At 42.0% G+C, this 16,160-nt stretch overlaps 1 protein-coding gene across 1 annotated transcript in view; it reads right to left on the reverse strand.

The window, feature by feature from the left end:
- Positions 1-4,287: 4,287 nt before the first annotated feature.
- LTK (leukocyte receptor tyrosine kinase) overlaps positions 4,288-16,160 on the reverse strand; it is a 95,612-nt gene continuing 83,739 nt past the window's right edge. The window contains exons 23-29 of the mRNA XM_076343516.1: positions 14,024-14,153; positions 11,465-11,562; positions 8,725-8,817; positions 8,026-8,127; positions 6,427-6,561; positions 5,969-6,059; positions 4,288-5,214 (exon numbers count right to left, since the gene is read on the reverse strand). Of these exons, the coding sequence (XP_076199631.1) occupies positions 4,441-5,214; positions 5,969-6,059; positions 6,427-6,561; positions 8,026-8,127; positions 8,725-8,817; positions 11,465-11,562; positions 14,024-14,153 (1,423 nt within the window). The 3' untranslated portion in view covers positions 4,288-4,440. The remainder of the gene's footprint in view (positions 5,215-5,968; positions 6,060-6,426; positions 6,562-8,025; positions 8,128-8,724; positions 8,818-11,464; positions 11,563-14,023; positions 14,154-16,160) is intronic.

Here is a 16,160-nt window from a genome sequence, read left to right on the forward strand (position 1 = left end):
GAGTTGCAAATACGTATTGGGGAAAAACCGTACTCCCAGCAGTAGCCTTCTCTTTTGGGTAAGTAGGGGGAGGGTACTGGAGATGGAGTAAGTTACACTTGCAAAAGCCTGTAACTATTTAATTAGACTTGCTAAGCTTTCTCAGTGCACACCTGCCCGTTGGCAAATCAGTGGAGAACTTACCTCAGGAAAAGGGTTGATATGAGGGGACACCTTAAATCTCTGCAGTTAAAAATTCTGTTTCTTTAAAGGGTAAATGAAGATACAAAACACTTAAGTTGAGGAGAGAAAAGAAAGAATTCGGAAGCAAGAATATCATCAAATGTGAAAAGAAAGCAGAGAAAGGCAAATTGAAATTTGCATTATTATTTCATCTTTTGTTATTCAGTCCCCTCTTTAAAATGTAGGTGTGAGGTTGTATGAAGCAACATAAAGTACTAATGCTGAGCCCAGAAGAAAGAAACCCAACAACTATATACACAAATCTAAAACCCAGTTGGTAACATGTTAAAAGACAGACACCCATCAGGAAAAGCAATTTATAATAATCCTATAAATGGCTGATTCTCCAGTGGGGAAGTGTTGGAAGACTTTTCACATGGATTACAGGACTGAATTAATCCCAGATCTCCAGCTCAAGTCATTCCTCTAGGAAACAAAACTGGGTTTTGGCTTTCAATTGCCAAAGTAATCTAATTTTGACACTATGGGTTCAACTCATTGATTATGCACTAAAAGTGGCTCCTTTAAAAACAAGTTTCAAGCAAGTTATATTTTGAAATGGTAGCAATTGAGCACTATGAAATTTGTGATTGTATGAACACTAAGTTTCAGTCTCAGAATTGTAGGACCGGAGGTTGTACTATACGTCATTGTGACATTTTTCTTTTTAGATAACATGGTTTGGACAGCACGTAGCATTTCAGCATCACAACAGGAGCAATATTAGCATTATTTCCTCCAGGATATTAATTAAAAATTCATTGTCTGTGAGGGTTTTTAAAAGCAACTAAGAGATCAGATACGCAGAGAGAAAAACTGTTACAGGTCAAAGAGTCATGGCAACTGTGCTGACAGAAGATTGTTTACCTTTAGTTCCATTTGAGGGAGTTAAAAGCTTATACAAAATTTAGGTTGCTAATGCACATTCTTTTAAAATTGCTGGCTCTTTCTTCTAGTGCCCATTTGGAACGTGCAGCTCCATGTTCTGTCTCAAGACACTGCATCTGGCTCAGTACATCCCTGAGCTACATGCTGTTGTAAACCAGCAAAGTATGCCTAGGAACTAAATAATCACTACATGCTCACTCTACTCTTGCAGTTGACCTTCAACACCCCACTGTTGGTCATTCTTAGAGATAAGAACTGGGCAGGATGGAGTTTTATTCTGGCTCGGTGCAGCTTTGTCTATGCTCTTCCTGTAAATAAGTACCTTGACAGAGCTATTCAGTAAAAACAGGTATTTGCCCGAAGTGCTGGACTGAAGAACTTGTATTTTATTTATAAAATGAAGGCATAGCTGCAGCCAAGACTGCCTGTGTCATTGGTAATAGAGCTGTGCTCTTCTCTCACTTCACTTTTCAATGGCTTATCTAGTTTTCTCACTGTTGGCCTTTCCAAATTTGTGAATTAAGTTGAGGCAAGTGCTGTGAATGGGGAAAACAATGGTAGCTCAAGCTGGGTCACCATAGGGACAGCAGGGATCCTACCTGCTTCTCACTGGAATCTTAGGGTGTTTTATAGTCATTTCCACGTGGAAAAATGAAGAACTGCCTTGTGCCCTGCTACTTTATAAAAAGTCAGCAGGAAGAAAAGGTGGTATACTTAACTTCCCATGGCTTCTGAACAAGTCAGCATTTTGCTCCTCACCACCAATTTCCCACCCATGCCAATGGCTAAGGAGAACTGAAAGCAGAGTCGTAATGGGCCTGCAAAAGCATGGTCATGACCACCAGCAGTCTGCTCAGGGTAGAGCCTGTTACAAACAAGGGTTGGAAAGCGATCTGGAGTCACAGCCACTGCAGCTGAACTAGGATCACTACGCTCTGCTGTGGCCTTATCACATACGTGGGGAGGAAGGGGCTGAGTTGCTGATGCCCAGTCACAACTGTTGGAGACTTTGACAGCTCACCTTTGGGGAGAAAAAACCCGCCACTATTAATGCATAAACCATAGGACTAATATAATCTGAAAGGTAAGGATGTTGAAGATGAGCTGGTGTTATTCCAACTAGCCAAGAGTAAATGTATTTATTCTTGACTAGCATGTTCCAGAGGTGGCCAGCCTGAAACATGACCAAAAAACGTTAGCCTCTGCAAGAGGAAAGAATGAGGAAATTTCCTGCTAACTGGGCTTTCCTGCCTCATCTAACTGGGCTGTAGCAGCTCCTGGACGTAAGATAGGACAGGCAATGAGCGAAACAGGAGAGAAGCCAGAGAGCTAAAGCAAAGGTGAAATGGAAAGAAGGGCATAAGGCAAGGGAAACCATCTACCTCGGTCACTAAGTCCATCAGTCCCTACACCACTCCTGGAATTCGCCCACGCACAGAGGGACCCTTCTGTTCTGACCACCTGTCATTTCCCAACATGGATTTGGAATTACTATTTCCATACCATACGGGTCATTGCTGAAAGGTGGCCATCATCACCACTCAGGTCTGGAAATGATGGTATATAAAACCATTCATTCTAAAGCCAAAGGCCTAAAACTATAGGAAGCTTGGAACAGATACAAAGTCAGACCCACAAAGCATAAACCTGAGCCGAAGACGGATTTCACTCAGGATGGATTCAGCCTCTTCACTCTGTGCTTTTCTGTACCACATCTCAGTAGTGTCCATCCCTGGATGATGCAGAGGACAGGAAGTCTGTGTCATCAAAGCAAACCCTCTCCTGCCCGCCCACATCTTCAAACTGTACATGCAGCCGATAGCCAAGCGTGAAGCTTGTACTAGAGCGCCTCTTCCCTCAGAAAGGAACCAGACAGCATCTACGACTGACATCTCACCATACAACTTGATTAGACATGAAGGCAGCATGTAATTTGCCACCGTAGGTTGGCAGTGCAACATTCAGCAGTGGGACAAGGACAAAATGCTTCCGAGACTGTTCAAGCTTAAACCAAATTTTTTACTTTTTCAGTCTTCTTATTTTGCAGGCTTTAACCAGTAAACATCAGTTTAGACCCTAAGCAACACAAGAAAGCCTTAGAGATGAGCTGTCTTCAAAACAAACAACTACCTTTACCAGCAAGTCTGTATGCTTGGAAGGCAAGAAGAAATGACGACCTGCTCAGGTGTGTGAAGCCAAGTCATGATTTTAGCTTTCTCAAATGGATGAGCTATTCTACCTTCCTGTGTAAAGGGAACTGTAAGGTAAAGTTTGTATTTGGTTCCCCTTCACTCTGCCCCTCCCTTGCATTACTTCATTTCTACCTCAGAGGAGTAGGTACTAAAACCAAGAAGAACTCCAGTGTGCCAAATGCTAGACAGTTACCCGAGAACCTCAGCTTAATGCTTACCAACATAGCACGGGAAATTACTTCTGAATATCAAAGTACTTACAAAAAATGAAGTTCATCCCAAGTAAAGTCCATTAAAAGATAAAGACAGTCCATTTCTCATCACCCCATGCAGCTCACCCTTTCTTGAAAAACCACCTGCCCTTTCCACACCAGGAGCTGTGAGGAAAGCGACACCATAAGGCAAGCAGCACACTTCCATCACTATTCAAAGGGATACTATCAGCTCCACCAACTATTTCTTTTTAATAGTAAATTTGTTTGCCTCTTCGTTGCTTGTTTTCAAAGCACATGCTCAGTGGAGCCTGGATTTTTTTTCATCCTTCCTACTGCTTCCAATTTGAGCAGTAGCTTCGTTTTCATGTTTTTCCACAGGGTCTGCTAATAAAACAGATGCAAATGTGGCTGCTATTTATTTACTTCCCTTACAGTGCATGAGCATCATTAGTAAGTCATCAGGACTGTAAAAAGTGCTCGGGGAATATAGCAGCCTTTGCAAGTTGGATGCTGCTGGCACAGCATGCATTTTTGGTTTCTTCCGTCAGAAAGAAGCGCAACCTGTGTTGGTCATTATTTCCATCCAAATGCTGCGGTTGGATGGTAGGTCCATTTCTTTTCACCTGAGCAGATTGAGAAGGAGTCCTTTCATTAAGTATTGCATTCTGAATCAGAGCAACAATGCCATGGTTCTCCACCGCTAAGCTGGTTCAGTGGAACACATTTGATGGACAGAGATAGAAATGGCAGATAGAAATGATCGTCTTTAATGATCTGGGGATCCGGCAGGTAGAAGGAGGAAGCAGAACATTGCTGATGTTGAATCATCACCCATTCGAAGGAACTTATGGAGGAAGTAAGTGAAATAGGAAGCAGTCCTTCCAGACACACACATTCCCTGATCGTTGGAAGAACCGTTTCTGTTATACTGGAGTAACACTCAGGTCATCTGACAAAGACAGACCAGAGTCCCTCTCTCTTGATGTTTTCTCTGTTTTATAAAAAGGCTTTTCATCTCTATGCGGAATGGAGCTCCTTAGCACAGCTGCTCTGACCTCTGCTAAAGCTGATGGCTGGTGGTCAGTGCTATAGCACAGGTCATCATAAGCATAATTTACATTGCCGCAGGGGAAAGTCTGGAGTTTCACCAGTTCAATCCCACCGATATCCAGGTGAGGGCAGTTGCTCCGACTTGGAGATGCTGGAGATGCCCGAGAGCTAGAAGAACTGCAATTCCCATCAAAGCCTGAATCTTCCCGCTCTGGAGTTGCTTTGAGCTTGGAGCTGGGGCTGAAGTGACAGGTGTTCTCTAGTACCCATGACCCATAGGTTGGGTTCCAAAGATTTTTCGTTTTGTTTTTAAGTCTGTGCGTTGGTGGATTGCTGAGCTCCAACTTCTGGTTCGAGGTCTGCTGGAACCAGGACCCGCTGTTGAAATCACTGAGGCATGGCAGGCTGGGCCCTCGAGCAGTCCAGTTGCTCAGGTTCTCCACCAGTAGCTCTTGTGGACATTGTGCAAGTTTGTGCCCAGCATGGTGGGAGTCCAGTGTTCTAGGCGTTGTCTGTGGTGTGCGAGAAGGGCTTACCAACAGGGGCACTATCCCACTGGAAATGTTTGGGCGCATGACCGTACTCCCTTCATCCTCTGGTGCAGGGCCACACTCCATGGGCAGCTCAGTGTTGATCACATCAGGGTCCTGAAAAAGAGAGACAAGAATCTGTTACACCCTGAGCACCTCCAGGGTGACTGGCACACCTGCATTTTCAGAGGAATAGCTATGAGAGCGAAAAAGCTTTTGGCAGAGGCTGACATCAGGTTTGGGCAATATTCCTGCACGTCGTACAAGGTGCTATGTGCCGTCTGGATATAACATGCTGTTAGGACTTGCAAAAATGCTCTCTCATTTACATGCTTTCCTTTGAGCAGAGGCTGTGCTTTATTGATATCAGTGGCTAAGCTGGGGGTATAGTATATAATTTAGTATATAATTTCTCCCGTGGGAGGTTGGATCCAGGCCTGTAGCTGTAAAATGCTACCAGATGGTGAACTCACCATGCCATCTCATTCCCCCGCTCCACTCCATATCAACTCAGCTGTGGCTTTTGAGCAACATTAGGCAAGATCAGAATATGAACCTTGAAAGAGATTCTAAATACCTTTCTATCACAAAATGAAGGACACTTTGCTACTGAACAAGCTGAGAGCTGAAAGCATCCACTTGCACAGGAACAGTATAATCTCATTTTGGTTAGGCTGAAGATGGAAGAGTGAGGATGGATACAGGAAAACCCAAATGAAAAGACCAGTTGAGCCAACAGCACCACTGCAATCGGGAAAGTAATTAGATCAGTCTGTCAGGACTCTTCACTTGTTTTGGGCACTAAACCTAGTGCCTTTGGATAGTTGGCATTCCATGGATTATCATTCACCTGGATACTAAAGACCAATACCTGTGTGCAATACTTGATTCTTTCCAGGACTGTGGAGAAGTTTGGCCGATACTCTGGGCTATGCTGCCAGCACTGTGTCATGATCCGGTACCTTAAAATAAGTAAAAAAAAAAAAAAAAAAAAGCAAGCATCAATCAAGAAAGATGTAAAATGTGTTTCAGTATGAAGCGATCACGGGTCCAGAGGAACTGTACTCGGTACATGGCCCAAAGGAGGAGAGCAGAAGTGGACATGTCATTTCTGCATCCTTGGATCGTGAGCCATTAGGGGACCACTACTTAAAGAAAATCCTATAGTGCTCTAAGCTATACACAAGAGGCACGGCTCAAGAGACATTCACTAATACCCATCTAGCACTGGGGACAATCACCATTCCCTGACTAAAGGTGTCTAGTTGCCTTTGTCTAACCTGTTTGATACCTCTACCTCTTGGCTTGTGGGAGTAAGGAAATACTTACACTGGCCCTGGACAGTTTTTTGGTGGATCCATTCTTCCTCCACTGGTGACAAATTCCAGCACTTCCTGATTGGTTTTGCAAGGGTAGGGCATGTAGCCTAGAGAGAAAATCTCCCAAAGCAGCACACCAAAGGACCTGTGTCAGAAACCAGCCAACAATCCCAATTAGGTTTCATTTGTGCTCCACAAACCTGCCACAAAGCTGTGTAGGTAACACCACAGCAACAACCTTTCGAAGCTGTAGGCCAACCACAGTAATGTGCAATTCGCATGATTATGAGTCAACTTTGATATAAAAAAACCCAATCAATCAAAACCTTTGCTCAAGCTCCAAAAGTAGCTTTGCAGAGGTTTCAAAGTATTTGAATAACTCTGAAATTGTTCTTTCTGCTGCATTTGTTATTTCTAGAGCAGGAAATGCCAGAGCATCCTTTGCTATGTATGGTCTAACTGAAAAGAACTGTTAGATCTGGCATGGAGATTCCTACCTTACTTGGGAAGACTCGAGGTGTTGGAATCAGTGTTTGGGAACAGGACGCTCAAGAATAAAATCAAGTAAGAGACATCCAGTGAAACTGAAAGGCAGCAGCATTTATTTTTTTGTCATGATACGGTTGCTCTCCTTCTTTACATCCACGGCTAAGTTAGGCAGTGCCACCGAAAATAATGTCTGACTTAGACCCAGGGGAGTCAAGAGGGTTCTGCCAGAAAATTCTGACCCTGCTGAAGTCAAGAGTCACTATTTGCTGCAAAGGTGGAAGAAATTTCCAGTACACGCATGTTACTCATAATAGGCTATTACAGGAACTGCAGCACTTTCCTTCAAAATATTTAGTACTGGCTGCTCACAGTTAGGCGCTGATAAGCAATCCCTCGTCTTCTGGCATCACTAACAACTTCAGGAAACTGGGTCAGTGTGGCATTTAAGGGAATGTCTCAGTACAGTATTTTGAAGAATCTACTGTATAGGGAGAGAGGTGTTCTTAAGCAACTGGAAAGCTTCCATTCCCCAGCACCTGTGCGTGAATGTGCTACTATTGAGGGGGTGCTTATTTTAAAGAAAGATCAAGTTACATGAGGAATCAATATATAAATATTGTTTCCTCAGCAACCAGCAAGGACTTCTGATTAAATCTGCTGTCATTTTATATAGAACAGAAAAAAATTCTACAAAAGACTAATCCTGGGTGGTACAGAGAGTCATTTACAAGACACATAAGCAAGCCTCGTCACTGATAGAAACTGAGTGGCAGATACTGAGGGTTGAGGGAAGTGTCTGATGGTATTTGTCTAGATTTTTAACTGAGACTTCTTGGGAATCTAAACTGCTTTCTCTCTTCACTTCTTGCTTGCCTTTATATGATACTCTACATTTATGTATAGGGAATATTGATTACCTCCATTTACATTAGATTTTTTAATTCTTACTCAGAATTCTTTAGCCATGCTTCTACTGAATGCAGAGGGAAGACTTCGAATATTTTTCTGGGAAATTCTGACATTTTTTAAGGTTCCTGCTAGGCAGACATTTTTTTCTTGAGCACTACATTTCTTGACTCTTACCACTGAGTAGCAGAAGTGATTAAAAGACATTTGTTACCAGGTATCAGTCTTGGAGGTGAAAATGCCCTCTAGAAAAGCTTCTGGTGGCATCCACTTGACAGGAAGCATGGCTCTTCCTCCCTTGCGGTAGTAACTTGCTCTGGGAAAGATAAAATGCATGGAGAATGTCACACAGTCTGAAAGGGCTCAGATATATAAAAGATCTTATCACCACAGTAACAGCAGCTGGGGATTGCATGCAGCACTGGGGGCCAAGTGAGAAAAAGGGAAAGTCATCAACGCAAATAGTGCATTGAAGCAGTATTTTATATCCTCTTTGCAACTGGGATGGAAACTGAGGATGTTGTAGGTGCACAGCTGAAGACATCAATTTTGCCAATGCTTTGCACAGGGTGCTGATGCAGCAAGTCTTCTTGACATCATAAATTGAGAATTATGGTTGGTTTTTTTTTTTAATTTAATATTATTTATGATCAACTAGCTAATAAATTTTGCCTATGCTTGGTTTAGTGTCCACATGTGTTTGCAGTGTTCCCTGGGGCCCAGTCTGGAATAAACACAGTTGAAGTGTATTGGCTAGTAGGCAAATTTGTTAACTCCAGTTAGTTAACTGGTAATCAAATTCAGACACATAATGGACGGTTCCACTGCTTCAGATTCCATGAGACAGTTCAAACCAGTCAAAATGATACCGATTACTGAGTTATTCACAGGACTGAAATGGCCTTTCACCTACCTGTAAATATCCCTGGCCATCCCAAAGTCACCAATCTTGGCTATTCGTCCTGCTCCGGTGCAGGTCAAAAGGCAATTCCTTGCAGCTATATCTCTTTAAAAAAAAATAAATTATTAATTCTAATTCTAAACTCTTAAGTAGCTAAAGGAATAAAGAAAGAATATTAGACCCAGTCATGCAAGTCTTAGTTGAGTCATCTTTACACAAATGAAAAGAGCCTTATTAAAAATAAGAAATAATGCCAGCTACATTATAATTTTCATTAACCATAATTCTTAAACTGCATTTACATTACATTTTCTACCCAGTGTTTTCCAAGCACTCCCCCCTCCCATCTCCTGTCACTAAGGCAGAAAACAGGGTCAGTATCAGACCAGGGACAGACCCAACCTCTTTTGCTTCAACCACATTATGACAGATTTCTTTCTTGCTCTATTTTTTTTAAAGAGCGGCATCTCAGCAGTGTCTCCATCAGTTACGGATGTGATGCTATTGGGTAGTCTTAGTAAACTGCTTGAAAAGTCAGTGTAGGACCAGATTCGGTAAACTGTTGCTTTGTTGCTTCTGGATATCTCCTGTGGAACCAAGCAAAGCTACATATGGGAGCAGCCATTTGCTGGGTGCAGGTTTAGCTTGTGACAAATGGCAGTGATGACTGCATGGCCAAGACTGAAGGATTTGTGTTCATTTTAAATACGCATTCTGAAAAGGAACTCATTAAAATTCATAGCACTGTGGGGGTCCTGTTGACTGCCAAGAAAAATGAGCTTCTTGAACAACTCATATGTTTCTTCCCACTGCCAGCCTTGAAAAATCCCACAGGATTTGGAAGTCAAGCTCAGCTTTCTCTTCCATCATCAGCTGTGACTCGTAAATGACAAGACCTGCCCTTAGTGAGATCTCCACAAGCCCACTACACTACCTTGTCCCCCTAGGATACCTGTTATCTGTAATGATAACCTCCTTCCCTTCCCAACCCACTCTAAGTAATACTGACATCACTAACAAAATACTAATACAGAACCTGAATGAAATTCCTTCTATACCAATTTCCTGAATTGTTGGCTAAAACAAAACAAGTCCATTCCCAGGTTGCTTATACTAGAGATCAAACAATGCAAAAACTGACCCAGAGGGTTTTTTTTTAAAAGTGATATGCTGCTGTTAAAAAAGTCAAGCACTAGTTTCTTCCATTTCTCTTCTGAAATGGAGATTGGTCCTGAGCAATAACAGCTGGCCTGTCCATTTGTTAACATAAATATTAGAAGCTTTATGTGATGACTGCTGGGCTCAGTGACATGTGATAAGAAAACCAGGGAACATCTACCTGACAGGAGAAATGAAAATTGGTTTTATAAAATGCTTGTGGAGAAAATTTCTGTTTTCTATTGGACTTCTTGCAGCACAAGCAAAAATTGGCCCTTATCATAAATTCCACAGATCAGGGTGGGTGGAGGTTGATGAAGGATATTACTATTACAGTAAGGATTTTTTTAAAAATAATGCTGTAGCGATTAACTCTGAAGTTTCCAATTAGAATACTGATCCTGTCATGTACTTATTAAGAGATCCAAGAGTGAAAACTTGTTGCATGCTCTTACTGCTCTTTTTTAATGACAGAAAACTCTAATCTTTTTTTTTTTCAAAGGAACTTATTTACTGTTCCAATACAAAGGAGACTGAAAACTGTCTCAGAAGCTCTAATCATAAAGCCATAACATATCCCATATCTCAGTCTCATGGCTTTTTGCACTGATTGCTGCTTGCCACTCGTTTCCCTCAGCTTCTCCAGTCTCTACTCACTCTTTCCTAGCTCTGCCTCTTTGCTCTGTGCAATGTCATGCATACGTACACATGCTTGTGCACGCGCGTGAATCAGTTGTCTACTTGCATAACTCCAGGCTGCACGTCGGTTTAGTTAGAGCCTGTGTGACCCTCTTGTGTGCAGGCCTCTCCTTTCCTTTACACACAAGGGCTGAACTCAGCATGGAGTTCATACTCAGGAAGGAATCCAGTTGCACGCTATGCAACTGAACATGAACATGAGCTGAAACAACTCAATCAGAAGCAAAGGAGTCCAATATCCAACTGGGAATTTTAAAAGGCTACCTATAGTAACCTTTACCTCTTCTATAATATTTTATTCTTATTTGAAGCCTGCCATATCAACATTTTTTTGCTCTACAAAAGAGGAAAAAGAGGTGTGAACAGACAAATATGGGCTCCCCAAGACTACACAGCAGGTCAGCTGCTGAGCTGAGAAGGAAGCCTTAGAGTTGTGTTTTTACCTCCTATTGTCCCTCTTCTACCCTTCTCTAGTCAATGGCTCAACTATGATGGGATGTCCTGTGCTGATGGGATAGGGAAAACATTAAGTCAAGACCAGGAGATCAGAAAAGAGAGAAATGATACCTTATTGTCTTACAAGCTAACACAGAGTGACACTACCATCTAGTGGACTACGGGGCTAATCTCAAATGTGTCTACATTGTAGGCACCTGAAAATTAACACTTGAAAATGTTCACTGCGAACAGAAGATTCCTTTGTCCCCAGCAGTGCAGAGCCTAACTCCTACCAAAAACCAGTGAGACCAGCCCGGACATCTAAGCACAGGCCTGCACTGGTAGAGGAAATCTCTGTCTCCCCGCTGGAGATTAGGTCTGTATAATCCACTGCAAATAGAAACTGTGTGAGCTTCACACACCTTGAGATACATCAGAAGGGACTGTTTCTCCTCACCTGTGGATGAAATGATTCTCTTCCAGATATTTACAGCCGCAGGCAATATCCCTAGCTATGTTCAGCAGGTCCTGCATTGTTAGCGTGGATGGTTGGTTCTGGAAAAGGACACACAGAAAATGGTAAGGGAAGAACAGTGGAGTAGAAGAATATATTTCAGGCAGGGGATAATCAGCGAAGGGCAGAAGAAGGGAAAGAGAGAGATATACATACAGGGTGGGGGAGGGTTAAATGAGTCAGGAGCAAAGAGGAACATAAGCAGATCAAAGTAAAGAGTTAGAAAATGAGTAAACTCTTATTTAAGCCAAAAAACTTCCAGAAAATTTCATTTCTCCTGAGCACAGTGCATGAGTGCAAGCTGGCGAGAGATTTATGGCCTGGCCTGAATAACCTAGTAAAGGGGGTGGGAGAGAACTATTCCCTACTGGTGTTGGACTTTGTGAAATCAAGACAAGCAGGTTTAAAAGGTGAGATGGGAGAGAAAAAACCCCACGCACTTTTAAAGAGTGAGTTGATAAATTATCAACAGAAATTAGCACATGAACTCAGAGAGAGAGCGAAGATGCACGAGTGCACACCTCTGCACCAGCAGTCAGCATTCATCAGCTTATCCATTCTTGCGGAAGGACAGAGATTACCCTCAGGAGCAGTATGCAAAAAATGGATGCTTTACCACAGGACTCCGGGACTGGTGCTAGCCCTTCACCATCTGCGCTTCCCTAACTGAGAACAATAAAGAAGTCTTTCTCCAGGAGCCCTGCTTATTTTCATCCCATCATTTATTTCCCCATAGGGAGATTTCTTTGGTGTTTCTCCAGGAACTTCTGTATTGCTCTCAGGAAGGGTGGGGAGAAATTACTACACCGCTGATCAAAAGCCCGAGAGATATCAAATAAATTGTTCTTTTTAAGGCTGCTTTTGTTTCTGGATGCTGTTATTGCTGTAATTCCTCATGCTCAAACCACATAACATACACTACAGCCACTGAGCACTATTTTTATTGGCTAGGCAAATTATTGTACAAAGCTCTTGGACATCTGCCAGGGAGAATTATTATAGTTATAAAGTAGGCATTTCTGGAGAGGAAATTAAGAGCAAGGAGGAGAAATAGAACCACAGACTTCCAGACCTTATCTCTGCTCTGGGATCCCTCTGTCAGAAGACTGAGGGACATGCATTTTCTCTGCAGCCAAGGAAACTTGTCGTGAAATACATTAATGGTGGGGCTAGTTCTGTTTTCAGAAAAGGTGTACAGTGACATTTTTTTGAGTACTAAGGGGACTTCAAATATTGTATTTGCTATACAAATATTGTACCTGCTAACACAGCAGCAGGTTTGTTTTCACATGATATTTAAAAAATAACTGTTCTTTACACTACAACTATACATAATATTCAAATAAGAGTATTTATTATTCTCTGCTGCCCACAGACTTTATCTACTCTCAGAAATTGTACCACTTTCCCTATAAATGCCAAAAATAAAGATATACAAACTCCTCCATCTGGGTTCTGTTATACCACTGTAAGTGCATTTAATTAGTATATTTACTCCTGCATGAGGAAGGGATTAAGCCTGATCTTTTAACAACATGTTAATACCAGCATAGGAGTATAAACACATGAAGCTATATTGTCATAACTATCTGAGGTGTATGCGCGCGTGGAGGAGAAGCTGTGCAACTGCATCATGTGGTGTAGGGAGTACATGAGGCACCACTCAGCCTCCTCCTGCCCCTGTAGGCAGCCAGCATAGGCACCTCAATACAACAAGAAATAACGTAGAATCAGGCCTAACTCTTCTTTTTTTTTTTGAAGTCTCCACTCAAGCAGAGATATATACTTATTTAACAGAAGTGCCCAGGATCACACTGTTAAGAAGCAAGAACACACATCTGGAATCAGCTATTCATTATAAGAACACTGCAACTAATTCCAAATATTCACTGTACTTGCTTGGCATCAATACAGTATTAGAAATCAGAGGTAATTTGCAGAAACCCTCATGACAGCTTTTTGTAAAGGTGGGGTTTTTTTAAACAAAAATATTTGACTTGATAATTTCATTTGCATTGATTTAAATCCCTGTCACAGTGCTACATGCAGGCTCAGCTCTTCAACTAGTATAAATTTGCGCATCTCCATATGGTGCTGATACACACCTGCTGAGGACCTAGTGCTACAAATTCCCATTACTGCACATCACTGTTACAACTTCAGCTCCTCACACACCATCACAGTGCACAGAAAACAAGGCAGACATTGAGGAAGGAAAGCCCCTTAATTTGTAGTTCAGCTGACAGAGAACTCTGGAATGGCAGGACAGGATTTTACTCTTTCCTCCTCAGCTACTAATAGACTGGAGTTCTGGCACTGCTTTCATTTGCTTTCACTGACATCTGCTTACATCAAACAAACAGACGTATGTATCCAGAAGTTTGTAGGAGCTGAGACACATACACAGCCCTGCTTGGCTTCAGTGCCTTTATCCAATTCATAAAAAAAATACAAACAGTTGTACTAAAATCAACCACAAGCCTAGCAGGGAAGTTATCTCACCACCCTGGGTCGATTCTGCCGAAGAAAGCTCTTCATATCTCCTCCAGCCATGAGCTCAAGCAGAATGAAGCGAGGCAGCGTCTGTAGGCTAACACCGATGCACTGCACGATATTTTGGTGATTGAACTTACTGAAAGCCAAGATCACAGCAACATGAAAGAGAAAGACAGCATTAGCACCTGGCCAGCATCCATCACACTCACTGTGCCTTGAGCTTTGACAACCTGGATTGAAGCAAATCCTGATGCAGTGCAAGTTACCAAACAAATTCCTACTTCAGCCATATCAAAATGCCTCTCTGATTATGACAGCCCCAAGATCAGGGTTATGCCTGGCTTTGCCCGTGAAAACCTTTCAACAGAAGGTATGAAAAGCTGAAAGTAAAGCAGAGCCTCCTGTCTGTGAAGAGAGAATTTAATGGACACACTGACTGAAACATGGGGGTGACGTGAGAGGGGAAAGAAAGCTAAGCACTTCAAATATGCAAATATTATTGGCATTTGTGAAACAAAATCCTGACCAGTGGGGATTTTAATTCAGCATTAGTTATTTTAAATATACTGCTGTCTAGTTTGGTGGACTCAGTTCAGTATCTAGTCTGCTGAAGAGGGGCTCAGCTAATACCTACTGCAGCAGCTGCTTATGTGATGGCTTTCTGCCTCTAACAAAAGAAAACTGAGACTGTCAAGAAGCTTACTAAGACTCAGTCATTAGAAAGCAGCATCTTCCCTTGGATGGTGATTACCTGGATAATACAGGAACTAAAAATGGAAAGGAAGTTGAGGAAGAGAAAGGGTCATGTGCTACTAAGTGAATCAAAGCACTCTGATTGAAATTGCTCTTTAAAAAAACATACATCAGTGTTAACCTCCTGTTCAGCTGCCAAGGTTCTTGCAGACTTTAGGAAGCAGCACTATGTCATGACATTCATGCTTTAATAGCAGAAAAACAGGATCTAGGTATAAGCTGGGCCAGACAATGAGAAGAGGAACTTCATGTTGCACAAATTAAAAATGCCTAAATTCTGATCACTTACAATCAACCCTGACTATACTGTTATTTTAAAGTCACCCTTGACTATACTACTGTTTTAAGCTTATGGATTTGGGTTAATGAAGTAAATTCCAAGACTGGAGTACTTAAAGTACAGGTGGTAATAGGAATGGCTGTCTGTTATCTTTTCCAGGCAGGTTTTACAGATCTTATAATCTGACCCCCCACTGTTGTGCAGATGAGACCCTATAAAGGTCCTGCCAAGCTTGCAAAGACATCAAAAGCCAGAACACATCTAAGAGAAGTGGCCACACTGGGAGAAGGGCTGTGTTCCACCTGTGCAAGCTACACACGCAGAGCCATATTCACTCTTATCCCTACACAGGTTTCAGAGTGTCTCACTCAGCTATTTTTGTGCAAAAAAAGGGTAAAAGCCCAGGACCTTCACTGCAAAAAGCACACACTTATGGCAAACAGTTCTACAAATAGAAAAAGCAAAAAGGCTGCATGTATGCTTAGCTACTGCCTGAAAGCCACAATGGGAAAAGCTTTTCACACTTTCTCCTTCTTCAGCTGCCAAACTTGCTCTTATAAAAACTCTCTTATTTGCAAGAGATAATATAGTTTAAGCCCTAGCATCCAAACCTAAAAACTTACCTCCCTGGCACAAAGCCTGTGTTGTACCACCTTGTTGCTGGTCTTGCAGAGGCTGAACCTCTGAGTCACTGCACAGGTGGCTCTAAACTTTAGCTTTCCTATTGCTTTCCATTTCATCATTGAAAATTTGTTTTAGCAAGGGCTTCAGGATATGATTTATACTTAGTAAAATGGCAATGGGATTCCTTGAAAAGGAAAACACTTCAAACGCAGAACATGTTTGTACAAAAATGTTGTGCCTTTTTAGTCCTCTGAACATGACCAGCAGAATTTTTTATTGATTCTCTTCCCCATCCCACTGCTACGTGGTGCTGAGCTGCCTACTGGCATTAAACCACAACACATGTGCAACAAAATAACCTCAGTTACTTTATTTGAGATGAACAAGTAGCTGAAACCAGTAACTCATATGCTACTAAAATGCCATCTGGTGAAAAATAAGGCTGGATTTCTTTTCCAAACCCAAGCAAGTGGATTAATAATTCTT

The sequence above is a fragment of the Aptenodytes patagonicus genome, chromosome 7, assembly GCF_965638725.1.
Source record: "Aptenodytes patagonicus chromosome 7, bAptPat1.pri.cur, whole genome shotgun sequence".
NCBI lineage: Eukaryota > Metazoa > Chordata > Aves > Sphenisciformes > Spheniscidae > Aptenodytes > Aptenodytes patagonicus.